General features: G+C 37.8%; 1 protein-coding gene across 1 annotated transcript in view; it reads right to left on the bottom strand.

Annotated features, from left to right (window-relative positions):
* btaf1 (B-TFIID TATA-box binding protein associated factor 1) overlaps positions 1 to 20,664 on the bottom strand; it is a 69,907-nt gene extending 49,243 nt beyond the window's left edge. The window contains exons 1-5 of the mRNA XM_008116767.3: positions 20,399 to 20,664; positions 3,857 to 3,980; positions 2,749 to 2,863; positions 2,341 to 2,487; positions 299 to 462 (exon numbers count right to left, since the gene is read on the bottom strand). Coding sequence (XP_008114974.1) covers positions 299 to 462; positions 2,341 to 2,487; positions 2,749 to 2,863; positions 3,857 to 3,980; positions 20,399 to 20,412 — 564 coding nt within the window. The 5' untranslated portion in view covers positions 20,413 to 20,664. The remainder of the gene's footprint in view (positions 1 to 298; positions 463 to 2,340; positions 2,488 to 2,748; positions 2,864 to 3,856; positions 3,981 to 20,398) is intronic.

The raw sequence follows: 20,664 nt of genomic DNA, 5'->3' as shown, positions 1-20,664 counted from the left end.
CAGCATATATGGCTGTAGTTGGAAGGAGCAATAACTGGAAATCAGAAACTACCTATGTGAAAGCAGAAGTGGCTTATCCAATCACAGTTATCCAAGTGACCCTATCCAACTGCAGCTTTAAAACAGTCAGAAATTGCTCAGTGCTTATTATAGAAACTATTTTTACAATATACCACAGATATTTATATTTTGATATATTTTATCTTCATAAAAACTGAAGTGATTATAAGTGATTATAACTGAAGTGAAAACGCTTTACAAAAGCCTCTATAGTCAAGCAGCCTAAAGTTTTATCTACCGGCTGTTTGTGTACAAGAAATGATGACGCAGGAATGTAGTCCAAATCCTCATCATTGAAGAGGTCTTCTGTATTCATTCCAATTGCAGCTCCCATATCAAGACCAAGCTTCTTTTGAAGTAGTTTCCTTTGTCTTGCAATCCTTTCTTTCGGATCAACATCCCCTTAAGAGTGAAAAGTACAACACCATAATTATCAATTGCTAAAATAAACCACTGAATCTATATCTAGAAGCAAACTGAAAAGAGTAACAAACTTCTCTCAAAACACACCATTGAGATTATTTGTGCTTCTTACCTTCAGTGGCTGCCTTTTGATGAACGTAGCAAACTTGAATTGAAAATAAAATGATTCTTCAATCCGCATTTAAAAAACATATCCTGTATTATATTAAGTTTTTGGCACTGCCTTCACTTCAACAGTATTTAAAGAGATACATGTCTGTTTCTTTGGAAGATTTAATAGATATTAACAGTCTTTTAAATAGTAGGCTTCAAATTTGTTAAAATTCGTATTTCCATCATAAATGTTTTCAAGGCAGACTTTTTGTCAAAACCAGTTAGGTAAAATATATAATGCTGAAAGCCCAGCATTCTGAAAAGGCTACCTTGCTATTTCAGATTATTTAGTGTAAGCAGTAAACCAGTAATGACAAGGTAGTGGGGGTAGCTTCAAGACTGATTAACTCAATGTCAAACTACAGAGAGATAGTGGTTTTGATTCAAAATCTACCACTCATCAATAATGATAATAACAAGAACTTCTAATCTACTTCCCTCCCATGCTTCGAGATAGAGAAGAACAACATATTAAAACACAACATGAACCATCAGTGAAAAACACTTAACACATACACTAGCTAAAACATTAAATTAAAAGAACATATACAATTAATGGAATTATAAGCAATCAGTAATAAATTTAAATTTCATAATTTAAAAATCATCTGGACAGGACTGCCAGAAGAGACTGGTTTTTGTTGCTGTTTTAAATGCAGAGTATATATTCACTGGGCTCATTCTGTTCATGGAGACTCCACATCTACTAATGCAGTGGTTCCCAACATTTGGTTTTGTAAGTATTTTGAACTTCAGCTCCCAAAATTCCTAACAGCTGGTAAGTTGGCTGGGATATCTGGGATTTAAAGCCCAAAACAACTGGAAGACCAAAGGTTGGGAACCACTGCGCTAATGCAACAAAGACAGAGCTGATCTTCACCAATTCCTCCCTTCCCACTCTATTATGCCCACCCAACTCTGTTCCAGTGCTGTAGTTGTAAAAACAAGAGTGTCTGCTCTTCACTGACCAAAGCAGAACTTTGCCTAGGAAAACTTTCACTGGTATTGGGAAACCACAATATAAGTAATATAATAATCTAGGTTGAATCACATTGTATACAGCACAGTAACTCACTATTTAAACAACAATTTCAGTACATAACAAGTTAACAATAATTATACCAGCTTTGCTACCTGTTAGAAATATACACTGTACATTTTGTTGGCTGTGACGAGACATGACTTACAAGCTATGTAAATCCTAGATGAAGTAGCCTTAAAACGTAACAGAAGAGTAGTGTAACTGCTAAAAATTATTTAGTTTTTCTGAGTGTGTATAAGAATGTAATCCATGGGTGTGCTATCAGTCTTCATTAGTTTACCATCTTAAAGCAGAAGGAATGAGGTAAATATTCTTAAATAGATATAATCTAATTATAGATTCTGATGAAAATTTAAAATCATCAATAAATGGAAATACTATAAAAGGTATTGAACTGAGTTAAAATAAACAGCAGTAAATAGCAGCGGACAATAGTATTATCTTCCCAATGTTCTCTTTTCCTAGAGGTATAACTGTGTATTCCAATATAACCACAGTATCAGGTACAATGGAAGATAATAAGCTACAAGTCTATGGAACTGAGAATTGGCCCTATATAATCCTTGTGTAAAGCAATAAAACATTTTGGCTGATTCTGGATATCATAATGCATGGTAACTATTGCTTAAATATATAGTGTAAAGTATCAAATGGATAAATACCAGAGGTGTCCTCTTGAATCTCAAATTCTGCACCAGCAGATCCAAGAAGAGATGCACCATGTTTTAGAAGTCGGCAGATATCAAATCGATCAAATCGCAATCGATCAAAGGTAGTTGACTCTTCCATTGGACTTTCACAGCTACGTTCTAGATAAAGACAGCAAACACTTAACATGAGTTCAGTATTAAACTGAAGACTGATAAAATGCATTTAAATCATGTTTTAGCAATGTTTTGGCATATTATATGTGTAAGCAAAGTGAAAAAGTAGATGTTAACAAAATCTTTAAAGAGGAAGCAGATTTAATTTATTATTTTTTATTTTAATAATTTACTCAATCCAGAGCAGTTTTAGAAAAACAATTTAACGAACGTTAATTAATTCACAACAATTTCTGTACACAGCACCTTGTTTGGGGCGCGGAGTTGGGTTCCATTCTGGTACATTTTTCACTATTGCTTCCACAGCTTGTCCAGCAGCAATTCGGGTATCCCAATTTGTACTTCTTAGGTGTATCAACACCTGTAAAATGTTCAAAAATTAGACAGGTTATTACATATCTTAAATGATATGTCACTCGCTCAGTAGCCATTCTGGACCACATTAAAAGTCTTATAAAAAGGACTGGATTAAAAAAGAGGCATGAATACATGAGGAAAGTGAAATAACCATTTGCATCTATAAATTTCAAAGGTCCTCATAACCTGTCAAAATTAGGTATTTTTTTCTCTACATCTTAAGAAGTAAATTTATTGATTAGCCCTTAGGCCATATCACAGTACCACACCAAACAAAAAGACTTGATAAAACATGATTACACACCATATATAAAACACATAAATAAAACACTTATAACAATACAGTAAATAAATATGATAAAACTGAATATATACATCTTAAGTAATAATCTAATTTTTCTGGCTTTTCAAAGAATTCTGTGGTTTTTGGCATAGATAATACCCCAGAGGGAATGAAAGATATAATATCTGTTCTTACATAAAACATCAGCATAAGACTTCTGAAGTTCAGCCCTTCATCCCTTGCCAACATCATATTTTTTCACAACATTCATGTGACTGAGAGGATAGAAATGACAGTGGCATGGCAAGCACAAGTATGCATAGCTCACCTTTGTCAGTTGCTTATGTGATAAAAATACAGCAGAAAAAAACATTATTAACATGACTTATTTAGTAATACTAAAACTAAAGACATTTCCTTAAATATCTAGTCACAGTGACATGTTTTAGGACTTGTAATTTTAGTAAATAATCTCTATACAAACTCATTAAATAAAATGTTAATAGACAGATTAATATGCTAAGCATAGTCTATCAAATAAATTAGTGAACGGCCCTTATTAAATATATTTAGATAGTCTGCAGATGGAATGGTGTAATTTAAAACAATCACTACAACCATTATAAACTAAAAGTTTGTCTCATTTAGTCTTATTTAGACTTATGGGAAAAATCCCATTGCATTCCTTATCAAAACACTCAAGAAAATACTTACTTTAGCCAACAGATTATTTAGCTCATGTGGATGAAGTTTTACAACCTCCCCAAGTTGCTGTGCAGCCGCTTTCCTCGTAACTGGTGTCGTCCCAGTATCCAGTAAAATAAAGAGACGATCAAGTCTAACGTGGATGACAAAATGACACTACATAAATATTTCGCCCACTTCTTCTCTTATTTGATACCAATTGTACAACACTTTTTTAAAAGCACATAACTAGAACAATTATATTATTAACAACTTCTGACTGGATTATGATAGTATGTCAGATTGGATGTACTTTGTAGAAGGTTAAATATCTTAGGAAGCTACCAAGGAATGCACAAGAGAATTTTTATTCCAGAACAATTCATCCACACATACCTTTCCAGGAGTTAAATGGCAATTATAAGCATGACTGAAGTAACTGTCTTTATTTTCCCTTTCTACCCTATCCTAATTGTCATCTAATGCTACGGGGTTTCACCCATGCCAAAATTTAGTTTTTACAGAAATGCAGTCTTTAATGCAAAAGAAGAGAAACATTTGGGGAATGGCAAAAAGGCGATTATTAATTGAGCTGCCATGTAGACCTTTGACCAATGTGGCAATTAGAAAAATGATAACTTACACACACACACACACACGCACCTAACTACTGCCCAGATGTGGAGAAGTTACCAGTCAAATTGATAGGCTTTCCATTCCTGGAATAGAATAACAACTTGGTTCAATGAGTTCTTTTTCTTTGTCTATCTGTCTTCAGTAATGTAATGTGTGATATTTAACCATAGCGTTTAAATACAATCTAACTGATTTGCAACATTGAAAGGTTAGGTATTTTTATGCAGCTTTAAAAGACAGAACAATTATGCTACTTTTATCCTTAACAGTATGAACAGAAATACTCAAATGCTCAATATCTGTCCAAAGCAAGCAAGCAAGCCAGCAAACTGTTTGACAGAAGAGGGTGAATAGATTGAAATTAAATCCTGACAAGACAGAGGTGCTACTGGTCAGTTGGAAGGCAGATCAGGGTATAGCGATACAACCTGTGCTAGCTGGGGGTTACACTCCCCCTGAAGACACAGGTACGCAGCTTGGGAGTGAACCTGGATTTATCTCTGACCCTCGAGACTCAGGTGACAGCAGTTACCAGGATTGCCTTTGCACAGCTAAAACTTGTGTGCCAGCTGCGCCTGTGTCTTGAGGTGATGGATCTGGCCATGGTAGTACACGCGTTAGTTACATATCACATGGACTACCGCAACATGCTCTATGTGGGGCTGCCTTTAAAGACCACTCAGAAGCTTCAGCTGGTTCAGAGATCAACAGCCTGACTACTAACGGGAGCACCGTACAGGGAGTACAACTCCCATGCTGCGGTAGCTCCATAGGTTTCCAGTTTGCTACTGAGTGAAATGTAAATTGCTGGTTGTTACCTTTAAAGCCCTAAATGGTTCGGGTCCAGACTACCTGGCCAACCAAATCTCATATGAGCCTTCATCAGTGAACATCCTCCTCTCGGTCGCCCCCCCCCCCGTCTCAAAGCCGACTGGTGAGAACGAGTGAAAGGGCCTTCTCTGCAATTGCCCCCCGCCTCTGGAACTCCCTTCCGAAGATGAGAATGGCATTGCTGCCCTCCTTTAGGAAGCAAATAAAAACTTTTCTATGTACTCAGGCATCTGGAGATGTGAATATTTAAATAAGGAATGGAATTTGGACATGGCTTTTAACCTATTTTAACTTTGTTTTTATTAATATTGTGTAACTTGTCATTATTGTTTTTATTTGATTTGTTGTTTTATTTAATGTTCTGTACCGTCTATTTGAATGATGTAGTCTTTTGTTGCATTTTACGGCATTGAATATTTGCCCTTTATGCTGTGAGCCGCCCTGAGTCCCCATGGGGAGAAAGGGTGGGATAGAAATATAGTTTTACTTACTTACTTTTACTTAGTACACTTTGAAAATAATGTCTAGATTAAATTCCTGAGTTGGGATTAATATCAGAAGCCAATTTAAAAATGAGCAGTACAATCCTAAGAACCATGTACCACCGATTCCAAAGGGATTTTACTATCTGCCTAGATAATAAATGGTAATGCTGGGACCTTTGCAGCTGTTATTGGAATGAAAGTCCCAGCAGCCCTAGCCAGCATACCCAATGGCAATTCAATGGCATACCAAATGTAATTCAACATCTGGAGGTCCACATGGCTCCTATCCTTCATTTATTTCATTATCTACTTCTTTCCACAACCCCATGTGCTCAATAGTATCAAGATTTAGTTATCACTTCCCTCAAAAGGCACTTTCAACATTTCAGCTTTGACTGTTCTCATGAAGATAAAAAGGGCAAGGCACAGAATGGGAAGTGATCACTGAGGCAAGGTTGTGTTTCTTCCAGAAAAAGAATGAGAATAAAAGCAATCCTAATAACAATTCTTTCTTGAAGCAATAGGTCAATGACTTACTATTACTCATAACTAGCTCATTCATTTAGTTTTGGTTTTTTATTTTCCACAATTTAAAGAATTAAGAAACCATATAGTTCAGACCAAATTAATAGCCTAGTTCAAAACATTGTTCATATGTGTGATGTCTCATGGGCCATGTAGTCCCGTTCCTAGTACTATTGTGGCAGACGAAGAGGAAAACTTGGGTTTCCCACCGATTCAGCCAGAATCGGAGCCCCTGCACCTGCAGGATGTTTGCCCTCAAGAAGTCAGCCAAACAAGCCTTCGGCAGAATTCTCCCCCGTTCTCTCGTAAGGATAATTATAATAGAGATAGAGGCGCTAGGGAGGCGAAGCGCCGAAGCGCCAGAATCGCTGCCAGACAATTAGCTGATTAAGCCTGTTTCCCTTGGGAAATCTTAAGGAGTCATGCATCTGGACACAGTTTGGGTTTCACTTCTTGTTCCCCAGGGAAAGTGTTCCTTGGCGGGAAAACAAGATCCTATATAGGTGTTTTACCGCAAGGAGATCCTTGCGGAGTCAATTCGTCAGCTTCAGGAGTGAGATCGTGTGTGGACTACGCTACTCCAGTTCCTTGTTTCCAGGACCTTGTTCTTGTTCCAAGCCTGCCTTGTTCCCCGGACCTCGCCACGGACCTTGTTCTTGCTTCTTGTTGCCTCGTATCGAGTCTTGTTTGCCAAGAATCTGGTTTGTTTTCCAGCCTTGTTGTTAAGCTCCATTGGACTAAAGGACCTTGTCATTTCCCCACACTTTGCTCGGCAAAGTGTGTGTTTCGGTTATTGGATTATAACTTTGGACTCTAATATCACATATTGGACATTGCTTTCCTGGACTAAATTTGACCTTTCCTGTAAGGTCTACCTCTGAACTATATTCTTCACTTGTTTTTATTGACCTTATATATTCCTTTAATAGATATTAGATAGATATTAGATAGTTATTAGATAGTTTAAAGATATTAGATAGATTCTGGTCTCTGTGCATGGTTATTGGTGCTCTGCAGCCTGGGTCCTGACAATATGTGACCTTTATTGGTAAATACTCATTTTTCCAACTTCATTTTACATCAGAGGTTGACCATATTCAGTGTTTCATCACCTTTTTTAAAAAAAAAACAACCCACAAATATCTTTTAGTTTACAAAGCAAGAATTCTCATTATCTTTTGCAGTTAACATATACCCATTATGTATTAAGTGATTGTAAGAATGCACTTTTATTGAAAAAACCCTATGCTGATTGAACACTGGCCTTCTATGTCCACTATTACAGTAGAGTCTCACTTATCCAAGCCTCGCTTATCCAAGCCTATGGATTATCCAAGCCATTTTTGTAGTCAATGTTTTCAATATATCGTGATATTTTGGTGCTAAATTCGTAAATACAGTAATTACAACATAACATTACTGCGTATTGAACTTCTTTTTCTATCAAATTTGTTTTATAACATGATGTTTTGGTGCTTAATTTGTAAAATCATAACCTAATTTGATGTTTAATAGGCTTTTCCTTAATCCCTCTTTATTATCCAAGATATTCGCTTATCCAAGCTTCTGCTGGCCCGTTTAGCTTGGGTAAGTGAGACTCTACTGTATGTACAAAAATCCTAGTCACCAGCAGGTGTTAAGCAGAATGGAAAAAAGTCACTTGTAGATATTGTATTTTTAAAAAGAAACCTAATTTTTAAATGCATATATCATATTTATTTCTAACCATTAATGAATATTTATATTCTGAAGTGAATGAATGACTGTAACCATTACACCAGGTTATAGGAGACTGCTCTGTGTAAACAGAAATCCCATGTGATTATTTTTCAAACATGAATATTTACACTCTTGCCTATTGAAGGTAAACATTTGATTTTCACTCCATGAAAGCGAAGTGTTCTGGTCAGCTCAATATAATTACCAAAGTTACGAAGGTATTCCCTCTTTATCAGAAGTAATTTCTTTTATATAGTAGGAAAACATGGTGACATAATATAGTATAACACTGTAAGCCTTTTTACCTAGCCCTATAACATCCTCATTAAAAACAAAAGCAAACTTTTAAAAAATACTAAGGCATATGGATTAGAACCATTTTAAGATGTGAAGTGCAAACATTCAAGGATGTTGTGGGAAGAGGGAAGGATACTGAAACCAGAACCAAAGCACAGAGGTTAAAAAGAATAATGAACGCAAGCTAAAAGAAATATGTTTATTCCAAAACCAAAATTCTTTGTAAGGGTGCCATAAGCCATTTAGCCGAGAACAAAAAATCTTAAATGGATATGTTTCTGAAAGAGACAGAATTCTGATTTTCTCTTAAGTTTGTCTGTTAGTCAGTTTCCAGTGATAATACAAAACCAATATGCTGTAATGAAATTATATTAAAATTGTATGCAGAAATTATAGAAATCTCTGATTAAAGAAGACTGAGTCATTATGTTAAGCAAAAGTACTAGATTGAGTGCTATACGAGCTAAATCTGACTATTCTCATTTGTACACATACACCCCTGAAACAGATGCACAGACACACAGTGTATTTTCCTCAAATGGTCTATTCTCACTGACTATCTGCCACATTTATGAAGGACACAACCAAGTTAACAGAGCTATATTTGCAAGTAACAAGTCTTGTCAATTTCATACAGTTTGCCATCCACATTCAAGGATTTCTCTTTCACTGATTTGATTATTCATGATTTTGTGTCTGCTGCTTAACTAGCTCAACCTCCTCTATGTCTTCTATTATGCTCACAGCACAAGCTCACCACTCCCTTTCCCACTTTGGTACTGTGACACCTCAACGAAATTTTCAAAGCCCTTACGCCTCTCTAGGACACTGAGGCCAATTTTAGCAGCTGATCCATCTCCTCAACCCACTCCTCTGCCTCCTCATCTTCTGTCCTGCCAACACCACCAACTTGTCCCTCCCTTTCTTTCCTTAGCATCACAATCCCTCATCCAGATTTACAAAACCCCATCTACTTCCCTAGGACATTGAAGCAGATTTTAGCTGATGGCAGCTGATCGACTTTCACATCCCACAAAACTATGTATTACCCCTCTCAACAGCATGAACCCATCAGTGAAATAGCTTTGAAAATATGGTTAAGAGCCAACATTTGGGGATCTAGGTTTGGTCACAAGAGCCAGCAAAACCTTTCTAGGGGACTGTGATGTCATGGGTCTGTTTATAAAAATGTTACTTGATTTACTTTGTGAATATCACCAGTTTTAAGGAAGATCTGATACAACACACACAGAAGGCACCATGTGGATTTCCTACCAAATACCAGAATGGTTTTATTTTGCCCTATAAAGTGGATCAATTAAAATCAAAGAATCATAGAGTTGAAAGAGATCCGAAGGGCTATCCAGTCCAACTCCCACCATACAGGACACAATCAAAGCACCTTCAACAAATGGCCATCCAGCCTCTGTTTAAAAAGTTCCAGAGACGGAGACTCCCGAGGTAGCTCTTACCATCAGGAAATTCTTCTTAATATTTATGTGGATTTTTTAAATATCAGTTTAAAATCATTCATTGTCAAGCCCCATTAGCATAAAACACATTAACAAAAAACCCTACATGTGACACAGATTCTTCCTATCCTACAATTCAGTTAAGTGTTCATGTCTCATGTCTGGATCTTTCAAAAAATTAAAATACAAGGAAAGCCCACTTTTTCAAGCACTATCATTTTCTTTACAGTACAATAAGGTTTGACCTTGAAGGTCCTACATGGTTTGGGTCAAGGTTATCTACAGAATCGCCTTCTCCCACACAATCCGCTCCTTAAAACATTGAGGTCCTCTGGGAGTGGCTACTCCAGCCTACCAAAACGCGACTAGTAACCATCACCCAGAGGACTTTTTCATTGGCCTTCCCAAGACTGTGGAAAAACCTGCCAAAAGAGCTTCAACAGCTAAACTAGCTTTCAGAATTTAATTGAAGAACCATTTCTTCTGGCAGGCCTATCCAATCAACTTCTACTTATGGATTTTGAATGTGCATTCTATTGCTGCTATATGTATGTTCTGTACCTTGTGTTTGTTTGTTTTTTTATATTAGTGTGTTTTTATCTATTATACTGTATGTATATTATGTTCATATGTTTTCACTTTGCTGTATTCCTCCTTGAGCTGTTAGGAGAGGCTGGCAACAAAATGTATTATTCAGCACCAATTACTTTATATTTTACCAAGAAATGTTGCAACAACCAGATAGCTAAGAAATTGCAAATATTTAAGAAAGTAGTATTAAGAATTATTCAGTCTCATGCTGTATCAAGAATGGTTTTTGTGTTTGTGTTTCCTCTAGTGTCAAATCACCCACAATGATCTGTGAACAGCCTTTGTTATCAAGAAAACAGATTTAGTTTGAACAGTTGCTTTTATAATTTAGTATATTTCTCCTTGTCGTGAAAGCTATGTGACAGTGCAGATAAATTTTGCCCATTTCCAAACTCGTTGCTTTGTGCACTGAGAGCCTAAGGAAAGGAACTCTCCTGTTCTTGATTATTCCAAGATGCTCAGGGTGCCTTTTAAGGCAGAAGAGTAAAAGTAAATTAAACAAATATAGCAACCTGGCTTTTGTTGTCAGGCAGTTCTCTGTACATTAGTTGGCAAGAGATTTCCAGGTTTAAACAAGAGTCTTTCACAGAAGAATCCACAAAGTTATCTTTACAACTGTATTTTCTACTTCTCTGGCCTTTCCCTGATCAAACTTTATTTACCTGACATCCTTAAAAAAGAAGTTTAAAGTTTTATTAGATAAAAGATGTAAATAGTTTTAAATTACACAAATATAGGAAGGTATTTGATGATATAAAGGAGCTTCTGTGAGCTTCTTTAGATATTTAAGTGAAACAAGTTTTCTTAAGATTACAGACAAAGGTTTACAGTCAAAAAAAGAAATCAATTATTCAAAAAACCTCCAGAAATATTTTAATATACAATAACAAAAATGTTACTGTTGTCAGTGCCTACTGACATAGTAATTGAGAAAGATTGCCCACCTGCTTCATTGTATAGCATAATTAAATAAAACTTTGCCATCTTAAAAGGTAAACAATATGTTCACCTACTTTTTGAAACTGCATTAAATTGATAACCAAGATAAAAACTTCAATGCATTCAATATCTACATAGTGAAAAATCACATGTTTGCCTTAGAATTCTAAAAATTAAACAATAAAATTCACTTAATTTCACATATCAAATTTTGGGAGCCCCCAGTGGCACAACAGATTAAACCGCTGAGCTGCTGCACTTGCTGACAGTTCGAATCCAGGGGAGCAGGGTGAGTTCCCGCTGTTGGCCCCAGCTTCTGCCAACCTAGCAGTTTGAAATCATGCAAATATAAGTATATCAATAGGTACCGATCCGGCGAGAAGGTAACCGTGCTCCATGCAGTCATGCCAGCCACATGACCTTGGAGGTGTCTATGGACAACACCAGCTCTTCGGCTTAGAAATGGAGATGAGCACCAATCCCCAGAGTCGGACACGACTAGACTACCATTCCCTTCACAAGCATCTCTTCTAATCATGGAGCTCTTTACTATCTATGGATCAAATCCTGTGTGGCTCAGGATTTGAAATTATTTTCCAGCTAGTCATTCACAATCCCATGTACTTATTCATCTACAGAAATCAACTTCATCCAAGAAAGCTTGTTTACAACTTCTTTCACCAAGTCTCTAAGGTGCTACAAGATCCCTGTACTTGCATACTGATACTCCAGACTAATACTGCTATGTATTTGAATTTGACACTCGTGAACTTATCATACAGCTACTGCATTCTCCCTTCACAGCCATTTAAATATTCCCCAGTAATAACAGGACTGCTGTTTCTTAGTCCAAAACTTGTAGATAAGTGGCATAAATATTGGACTACAGCTGGTGAATATTCTTAAAGAGTCAAAATTATTTCACATGCCACATTGAATTTAGTTCTCAATAAGTTTAAAACAGTGATTTTTTTTTCTTTTAGAGACAAAGAGAACTGATACTTAAGCACCGAGTGTAATATACATTATATGCAGTAATTTTTAATATATCTATCAACTTCAAGTTAAGATACATGAGAGTAGTATCTTCCCAATTCTCTTTTGATTCCTGTAGTAGGATCACCTTCTCTTTATTTATTGGGCTATTTGGGCCATTACAGAGCCAAGATAAACTTTCCATGTGTAATTCAACTCTCAGGTCACTTCCTACTGGAAACACTACTATACAATTATGTACAGTCCAGCCTTCCCTGGACTTAAAAGGCCCCAAGAAATGCAAACACAACTCAAATGGATCACTTGCATTCAACACTCCCTTAGTCCACATGGCCAAGGAGTCATTGTGTCAGCCCAACTCAGGACTATCACCTGGGAATTTTGATGAGAAATACAGGAATTGTAGTAGAGAACTGGATTCATCATGTCACTGCTATTAAAGCACAGTGCTCCTAGAACTATGGCTCTGCAATAAACCCATGTTTGCCTCTATATTGTGTGAACTATTCTGTCTTTATCTTATGCAACATTAGCACACAGTGTAGATCCGCAACCAAGTTACTTCTGAATGTTAAGTTCCATTTATAGCTCCTCATGGCATCTTCTTGTACAGAGGCACATGTGCTTTAATGAACTGTACATCTGCACTGTACAGTTAATGTTGTATGACACCACTTTAACTGTCAAAGCTCAGTGCTATGGAATTATGGGAGTTGTGGTTTTACAAGGTATGTGGCCTTCACTGCAAAAGTGTGCTGGTGCCTCACCAAACTACAACTCTATTAATTCAATAGCATTGAGCCATGGCAATTAAAAGTTGTGGCAAACTGCATATTTTACAGTTGATGTATCCCTAGTGAAACTACTATGTGTCCTCACATCATACTAATAACAATAAGACTTTATTTGTAACCCATCCTATCTCCCCAAGGGGACTCAGGGCAGTTTCCATAAAAAATGGCAAACATTCACTGCCATAAAGCAAACTAAAGAAAACAGAAATTCTACATCAAAGATTACAGATGAGCGTTAGACTTTTCCTTGATAAATGCATTGACCTCATTTATAAAATTCCATTTTTGTATGACTCACCGCTAGAATTCAAACTTGTTTGAACTCTCATGTTGCTTTTTTTTTTTTTTTTTTACACAAATGGTAATACATTATACAGCATCTCATCTGATAGTCCCATGAATTCTAGTGGGCTGAATGTTCAGTATTTCACTTCTAACATCTGGAAAAACCTTTAAATACCTCCACCACTACAGTCATACCCACTCCCAAAATAAAAGTTCAGCATAAAGGCTTTGTCACTTATGTTAAGTGACAAAACTCATAGGCTTCTTATTTAACTATATATAAGATATTACACTTACCCACTGTCTGAACAAACCACAAAGAGATGGCTTCCTGTTAATGGGTTATAATGGCTAAAGACCTATTGGTACTATTGTAACCATCTTTTTTGTTGGGGCCAGCAACCAAAATCTCCCCTCAACCCCATTCTTTTCATTGTGACAGCTCTCCCTAATAGTTATTCCTATATTGGTGGAGAGTAGAGGGAGCAGCAATGGCACATTCAGCTATTTCTTTTAGTTGGATGCACAACCATAACATCAGGGAAATCTTGATTGTTCATATCACAGAGTGTCCAGCTAAAAGAAAGTAGCTTGATATATCTCAGTTTCTCTTAACACAGAAACTATGGAAAAGGGTCTGCAGAGGAGAAAAGGTGGAATTTGGGAGTTTTACCATACATTTTTAGATAAAAGAATTAACAGTTCCAGAATGATTTGTTATAACCACTTCCAAAATTAAAGTCAATTTTACATAACATTGTCAATTAGCATCTATAATGGGAACTGCACACAATTCCCATCCATGTTCAATAATATCTCAATTATGTGCAGGATCAGTGAGAATCTCAACTGAGTTTGATATTGTTGCTACATTCATACGTAGTGATGTGGCTATTTTGGTCCCATAGCCTGGGAGCATGAATGATTCTTTAGAACCAAATAATGCTTTCTATCTACCTATCTATATATATTGTTGTCCTCCAGCTCATTTCTCCAAACAGATTGAGATTTAATAGGCATTACTATCTCCTGGTTCAATTTCATTTCCTTACCAATAAAATCATTATTGTACTAATAATACAAAACTTTGAGGGGGGAGGGAGTTCATCAGTTTTAAGTGCTAATGTGATTGTATACAGCTATATGTGAGGCTATATATCAAGGAATGTACAGTACTGTAATCTTAAACATTTTCAGTTCTCCGTCACTTATTAATTCTGCAAAAGTTTCTTCATCTTGTTAAACAAAAATATGTAATGTAATCAAAATTTCAAATACTTATATACCTTATAGTATATATCTTACAGTTCAACTTGCAGATATTATTACAGCCACCAACCTTTGAATAAAATATATACAGTTACTGGGTGAGGGCCAATGTTATATAATGGTTTCAGCACTAGACCACAACTCTGGAAACCACAGTTTAAACCCCTGCTTGAACATGGAAATCCATTAGATGATTTGGACAAGTCACATTTTCAGTTCCAGAAGAGGGCAAAGGCAAACTCCCTCTGAATAAGTTCTGCCAAGAAAACTCTGTCATAGGGTAGCTATAACTCAGAAACTACTTGAAGGCACACCACCACAACAGTGCAAAACCACAGCTTTAAAAATGCTAGAAGTACTGTTATCTTAAAGCAACAGAAGCATTTTGAAAGTTAGGTTATCAATGCATTTTGACTTTGAATGACCTTTAAAGGTAAAACTGCCTTAAGGAGGTTGGACCATTTGGATATTCTAATACTGTTTTTCATCTTTCTACAGTGTCATGTTATGCAGATATGTTGGTCATATGTGCTGTCAAACCATCTGTCAACTTGAGGCAACCCTACAAATATTAAAGAGTTTTCTTAAGCAAGAAATGCCCAGAGGTGGTTTTCCCAGTTACTTCCTCGGAAATATTGCCTACAGCACCTGTTATACATCGGTGGTCTCCTAAACAAGTACTAACTATGGTTTAACTTCCAAGATCAAACATGATCTTGAGCCTTTTGAGTATTTAGACATAAAGTATCTGTTTCAGAAAAATCTTGTTAACTTCAATTACCACTGGATCCCTAAGCCTTCAATTGGCACCTTTCTTAAAGCTTCTTTAGCTCTCGCTGAACTAAAAATACTGAAGACTGAACCCAAACTCTCTGTATGGGAAGCAAATGTGCCAACCATGAAATAATGGACTTCCTAAATCTGCTACATTATAATACTTTAGCAGTTACACAAAAGGGAAACTGACTTTTAGGAAGTAAGAAAGAGAAGAACCTTGACAGAAACTCAAAATCTATTGGAAGTTAATACAGCACGAGGGGACTAGGTTTTAGTTTACATGTTCAGAAACAAGATTTTGAATCGCCTCTTCTATGAATAGCAACTACAAAACAGTCCCACTTAACTGCAGACTACCAGAAGAATGCTTCTAAGTAGCATGTAAAAATAAAACATTTTCTAAGCACAATGGGCACAAGGTTAACACGTTTCTAAACACAAGGATACAAACACAAGTTTGACAGAACCAGATTTAGTAATATAAATGTTGTTTATGGCTACACGAGATCTCTTCAACATGCAGACCATGATGAAAGAGACTTAATCCATCAATATGGCTACCTGTTGTAAGATGCAGCATATCACACTAGAACTGGTTTTAACGTTTTGCTAACATCAATATGTCACTTGTCATTTTCCAATTGCATTGCCTTAATATGAAACACACACACAAGCCACAAAGTTTTAAGTGATAAGCTGATTTCTGAGTACTGTATTACTTACACTTTCTATGGTTTTCAATGCAAGCTACTAGTTTTATAATTACTGACCACTAGTTTTCAAAACATTACTCTTTTTCTCTTTAAAAAAAAGGGGGGGGGATGGACAGCCTCCAGAACTTGTTATACTGCAACTCCCAAAAGCCATAGCCTGCACTGCTGGCTATGGAAGCCTTTTGACTTGTAGATCAACAACATCTGGAGGGTCACACTGTTACACATTATAAGAAGAATCACTTTGAAAGTATGTAGAATGGGTTATTAATAGCTTGGAAGTAATTGCAATGAAGCATAAAGAGCATTAATGATGACACTAAGAGCAGCAATTGAGAAAAGCGCTGTATTCTAAACACATTTAGGGCAGTGTGGCAAACTGCAAAACAGCTAAACTTAACAAATAAAATAATATACCAGGATGTTGACGCAGATGCTTAGGTTAGCTTTTGAAAATGGCAGATGTGTTTACAGAGAAATCTGAACCAAGTGTTGCGCATGTCATAAAATAAAATAAACTGCAGGAAAAGAGATTCCAAGCTGCAGGAAAAAGATTCTATGTACACACACAGAGAGAGCTTTTATTGGCACACAATGACAAAATTGGCATACAACACAGGTATATACAAGAGCAAATCACAGATAAAAAGAAAACATATTTAAAAGTTACTAATCTCAAGGATAAAAAGGCTGCATCAGAAGATATGGAACTTTATAACACTTTTGCCATTGAGAACACTGTGAAAAAATTGAACTCCTGTATTTCATCCATATATTATCATATTTGGGACAAACAAAGAATGATGAAGTGTTTTAACAGAGACCAAGTCACAAGAACAAACCCTTTTGGTACGTTCCACTTTTTATATCTCCCATCCAAAAGAACTGATGGTAACACATTAAATCCTGCAATGGCCAAAGCTCTCCTCTGGGTGGGATTAATCAAAATACGAAGACATACTCCCATGACTTCATGCTTGCATAGAATTAATGTTGTGATAGGGGAACAAGTTGCCTTTGCTCCAAGAGTCAGGTTATGGAAGCCAAGATCTAAAAGTCTACTCTTGATGGGGGCCCCTTCCACACAGCCGTATAAAAACCCACAATATCTGCATTGAGCTGGGTTATATGGCAGTGCGGCTTCTCATGTTGACTTTAAGAATGGTGTTAGGTATTTAAGAATGATCTGTTTAAATCCTGTTTCATCTAGTATCGAGTGTCGGAAAGGAAGACTGATGTAAGCCCCTTCCATACAGGTGTATAAAATCTACACTAAACTGGAAGATACGGCAGTGTGGACTCAGGTAATCCAGTTCAAAGCAGATATTGTGGATTATATGGCTGTGTGGAAGGGCCCTGAGAGTGCTTCCAAGGACAGACCAATTTCCTCGATCTTTCTGAGAATCAATAAAGACTTTATTGACCAGCCCAGAGAGGGGAACAAAGGCCCTGGGATGGGAAAACACAGTTCCCTATGGAGGCAATCATAAAAGAGATTAGAAAATATTTTTTTAAAAAAACAGTACTGTTTAAAGAGATGTTTAACAAAGCAGTTATGGGACCGAGGGAGGGAAGTCTGATAGGAGTCAAAACACTAGGGGAGCACTAGAGGGAGAGGGAGGGGCACACTGCAAGTCCAGCAACACCTCAGCTGCAACAGGTTGCTCCAATGCGCTCCCATCAGGGTGCTGCCCTGCAGGGTTGATCATCATCCATCAAATTTTAAGTGCTGCAGTGCTAGCAACACTTTAAGTTATTGAAGTGCTAGAGTTCGAGAGCAGCAGGGTAGTATATAATTTTCTGGTGTGCCCTGGTTATTTAAGAAGCCATGGAGTGATTAGACTAGTTCTAATGTCTCTGTAGAACATGCATTGAAGGACTATATGTTCGGTTGTTTCTGTGTATCCAGACTCACATGGGCATAATCTCTCCTTGAAGGGGGTCTTTAGATATCTCCCCTCTAATACAGCCAATGGGAGGGCATGGATGAGAATCAAAGAATACCATTCTGAAATAAAATGATAACAGAGAGGGAACATAACTATCAAGGGACCCTTGCAGACAGACCCTATATCCCAGGATCCGATTCCAGGTTTTCTATTAATCCCAGATTATCTGGCAGTGCAGACTTATATAATTCAGTTTAAAGCAGAAAACCTGGGATCAGATCCTGGGATATAGGGCCTGTTTGGAAGGGCCCAATGTCTGCTTGAAAACGTATATGCAGCCAGAATTTTATAGCTCTCATCCATGCCAAGGTTTCAAGAATGGTTTGACCTATCTCAATGCATAGAACAGCGTATGGCAAATATAAAGTGCCCTTCCACACAGCCATATAGAATCATAGGTTAATAGAATTGGAAAAAACCACATGGACCATTTAGTCCAAACCCCAGCCATGTAGAAAAAGCAAAATCAAAGTACCCCTGACAGATGGCCATCCAGCCTGTTTAAATGTTTCCAAGGAAGGAGCTTCCATCACACTCTGAGGCAGGGAGTTCCACTGCTGAACAGCTCGTATGGTCCTAATGTTCCAGTGGAATCACCTTTCCTGTTTTTGAACCCATTGCTCCAAGTCCTAGTTTCAAAGGCAGCAGAAAACAAACTAGCTCCCTCTTCCGTGTGACATCCTTTCACATATTTATACATGGTTATGTCTTCTCTCAGCCTTCTCTTCTGCAGGCTAAACATACCCAGTTCTTTACAACACACCTCATGACATGATCTCCAAACCTTTGTTCATTTTAATTGATCTCTGGACACCTTCTAGTTGTCAGTATCTCTTTTGAACTGTGGTGCCCAGAAAGGGACACAATACTGCAGGTGAAGTCTAACCAAAGCAGAATACAAAGACACCATGACTTCCCTCGATCTAGGCACTATACTCCGTTCAACTTGTTGTCCACAAAGACTCCAAGATCTTTCTCACACGGACTGTTGTCGAGCCAGGCATCACCCATTCTGTATCTTTGTATTTCATTTTTTCAGCATTAGTGGAGTATCTTGCATTTGTCCTTGTTGAAATTTATTTTGTTCATTTTGTCCCAGCTCTCTAATCTGTTAAGGTAATTTTGATTTCTGATCCTGTTTTCCAGAGTATTAGCTATTCCTCCTAATTTGGCGACATCTGCAAACTTGAAAAGTATACCATCTAAATCTTCAGAAAATCCCACAATATCTGCTTTGAACTGGGTTATCTGAGTCCACACTGCCATATAGTCCAGTTCAAAGCAGATAATGTAGGATTTTATTCAGTTGTGTGGAAGGGAGCCCCATTCATTTCTGGAGAAACTTGGAATGTAAACATTAGGGAAAGTTTTTTTGACAGGAAGAGCTGTTCAGCAGTGGAACACACTGCCTGTGAGTGTTATAAGGTCGCCTTCTCTGGAGATTTTCAAGAATAGGACAGATGGCCATCTGGCAAGGATGCTTTGATTGTGTGTTCCTGGATGGCAGAATGAGGTTGTTGTGTTGTTGAGGTTGGTTTGGATGGCCTTGTGGGGGTATTTTCCAACTTGATACTAAAGCAGGAGGATAAACAAGCAAGCAAGCAAGCAAGCAGCAGAGAGAGGTGGCAGGCCTTTTCTGAAACTGGAATGAATGCTCCAGGCATGGGCAAAGAAAGAGCATGTATACAAAACAAGGAAGCCCTGACTGCCCATTCATTTCAGGACCGGACACCTATAATTACTAAACAGTGGCTCGCTCTTTGGGGGTCTTACACAGTTGTATAAAATCAACATTGGGCTGGATTATATGGCTGTGTGCACTCGGATAAAACAGTTCAAAACAAATATTGTGGAATATCTACCTGGATATTCTGGGTTATATGGCTGTGTGAAAGGGCCCGGAGCCCACACTGCCATATATTCCAGTTCAAAGCAGGAAAAGGTGGGATTTTATTCAGCTGTGTGGAAGGGGCCTAAGATAAACCAGTTCAAAGCAGATATTGTGGATTATATGCCCTGATATTCTGGGTTATAAGGCTGTGCGGAAGAGCCCTCAGATCATAGTTCTCCCATCAGAAGTCTTTCGAAATGAGTCTGAAGGGGGGAATGCGCAGGTTTGTAAGCCACAGAGCCCCATTTGGGGGAAGGGGAAAGAGGCTATGAAAGGATACAGAGGCCTACCTCTTCGCTGCGACCCCACGAGGCCTGTCTCGCTGAGGGGAAACCAGGCACAATGAGGTAGGGAATAGATACACATTCTCTCATACACCCTCCACACAAACACACAGACCAACCTGGAGACGGCCATGGCAGCAGAAAGACGGGGTCGGGCCTAGCCGAGCAGCTCTGACAGGAAAGTCTGGGCCTGAGGGGCGCACAACGAAACGGGAAAGTCCCCAGCGGCAGCAGCCCGAGCCCCACTCCGCCCTCCTTATGCCTGTCCCAGCGGCAAAGCCACGATACACGAACCGCGCGGGGAAAAGCCTCTATTCCTCCATCACCAGGGAGAAGCCAGACGCCTGGTTTTATATGAGCAGCCATCTTGTATTTATTCCCTTCC

Source organism: Anolis carolinensis, chromosome 3 (genome assembly GCF_035594765.1).
Source record: "Anolis carolinensis isolate JA03-04 chromosome 3, rAnoCar3.1.pri, whole genome shotgun sequence".
Taxonomy (NCBI): Eukaryota; Metazoa; Chordata; class Lepidosauria; order Squamata; family Dactyloidae; genus Anolis; species Anolis carolinensis.
Note: the sequence above shows the minus strand (reverse complement) of the source record. Positions and strands in the feature narration are given on the sequence as shown.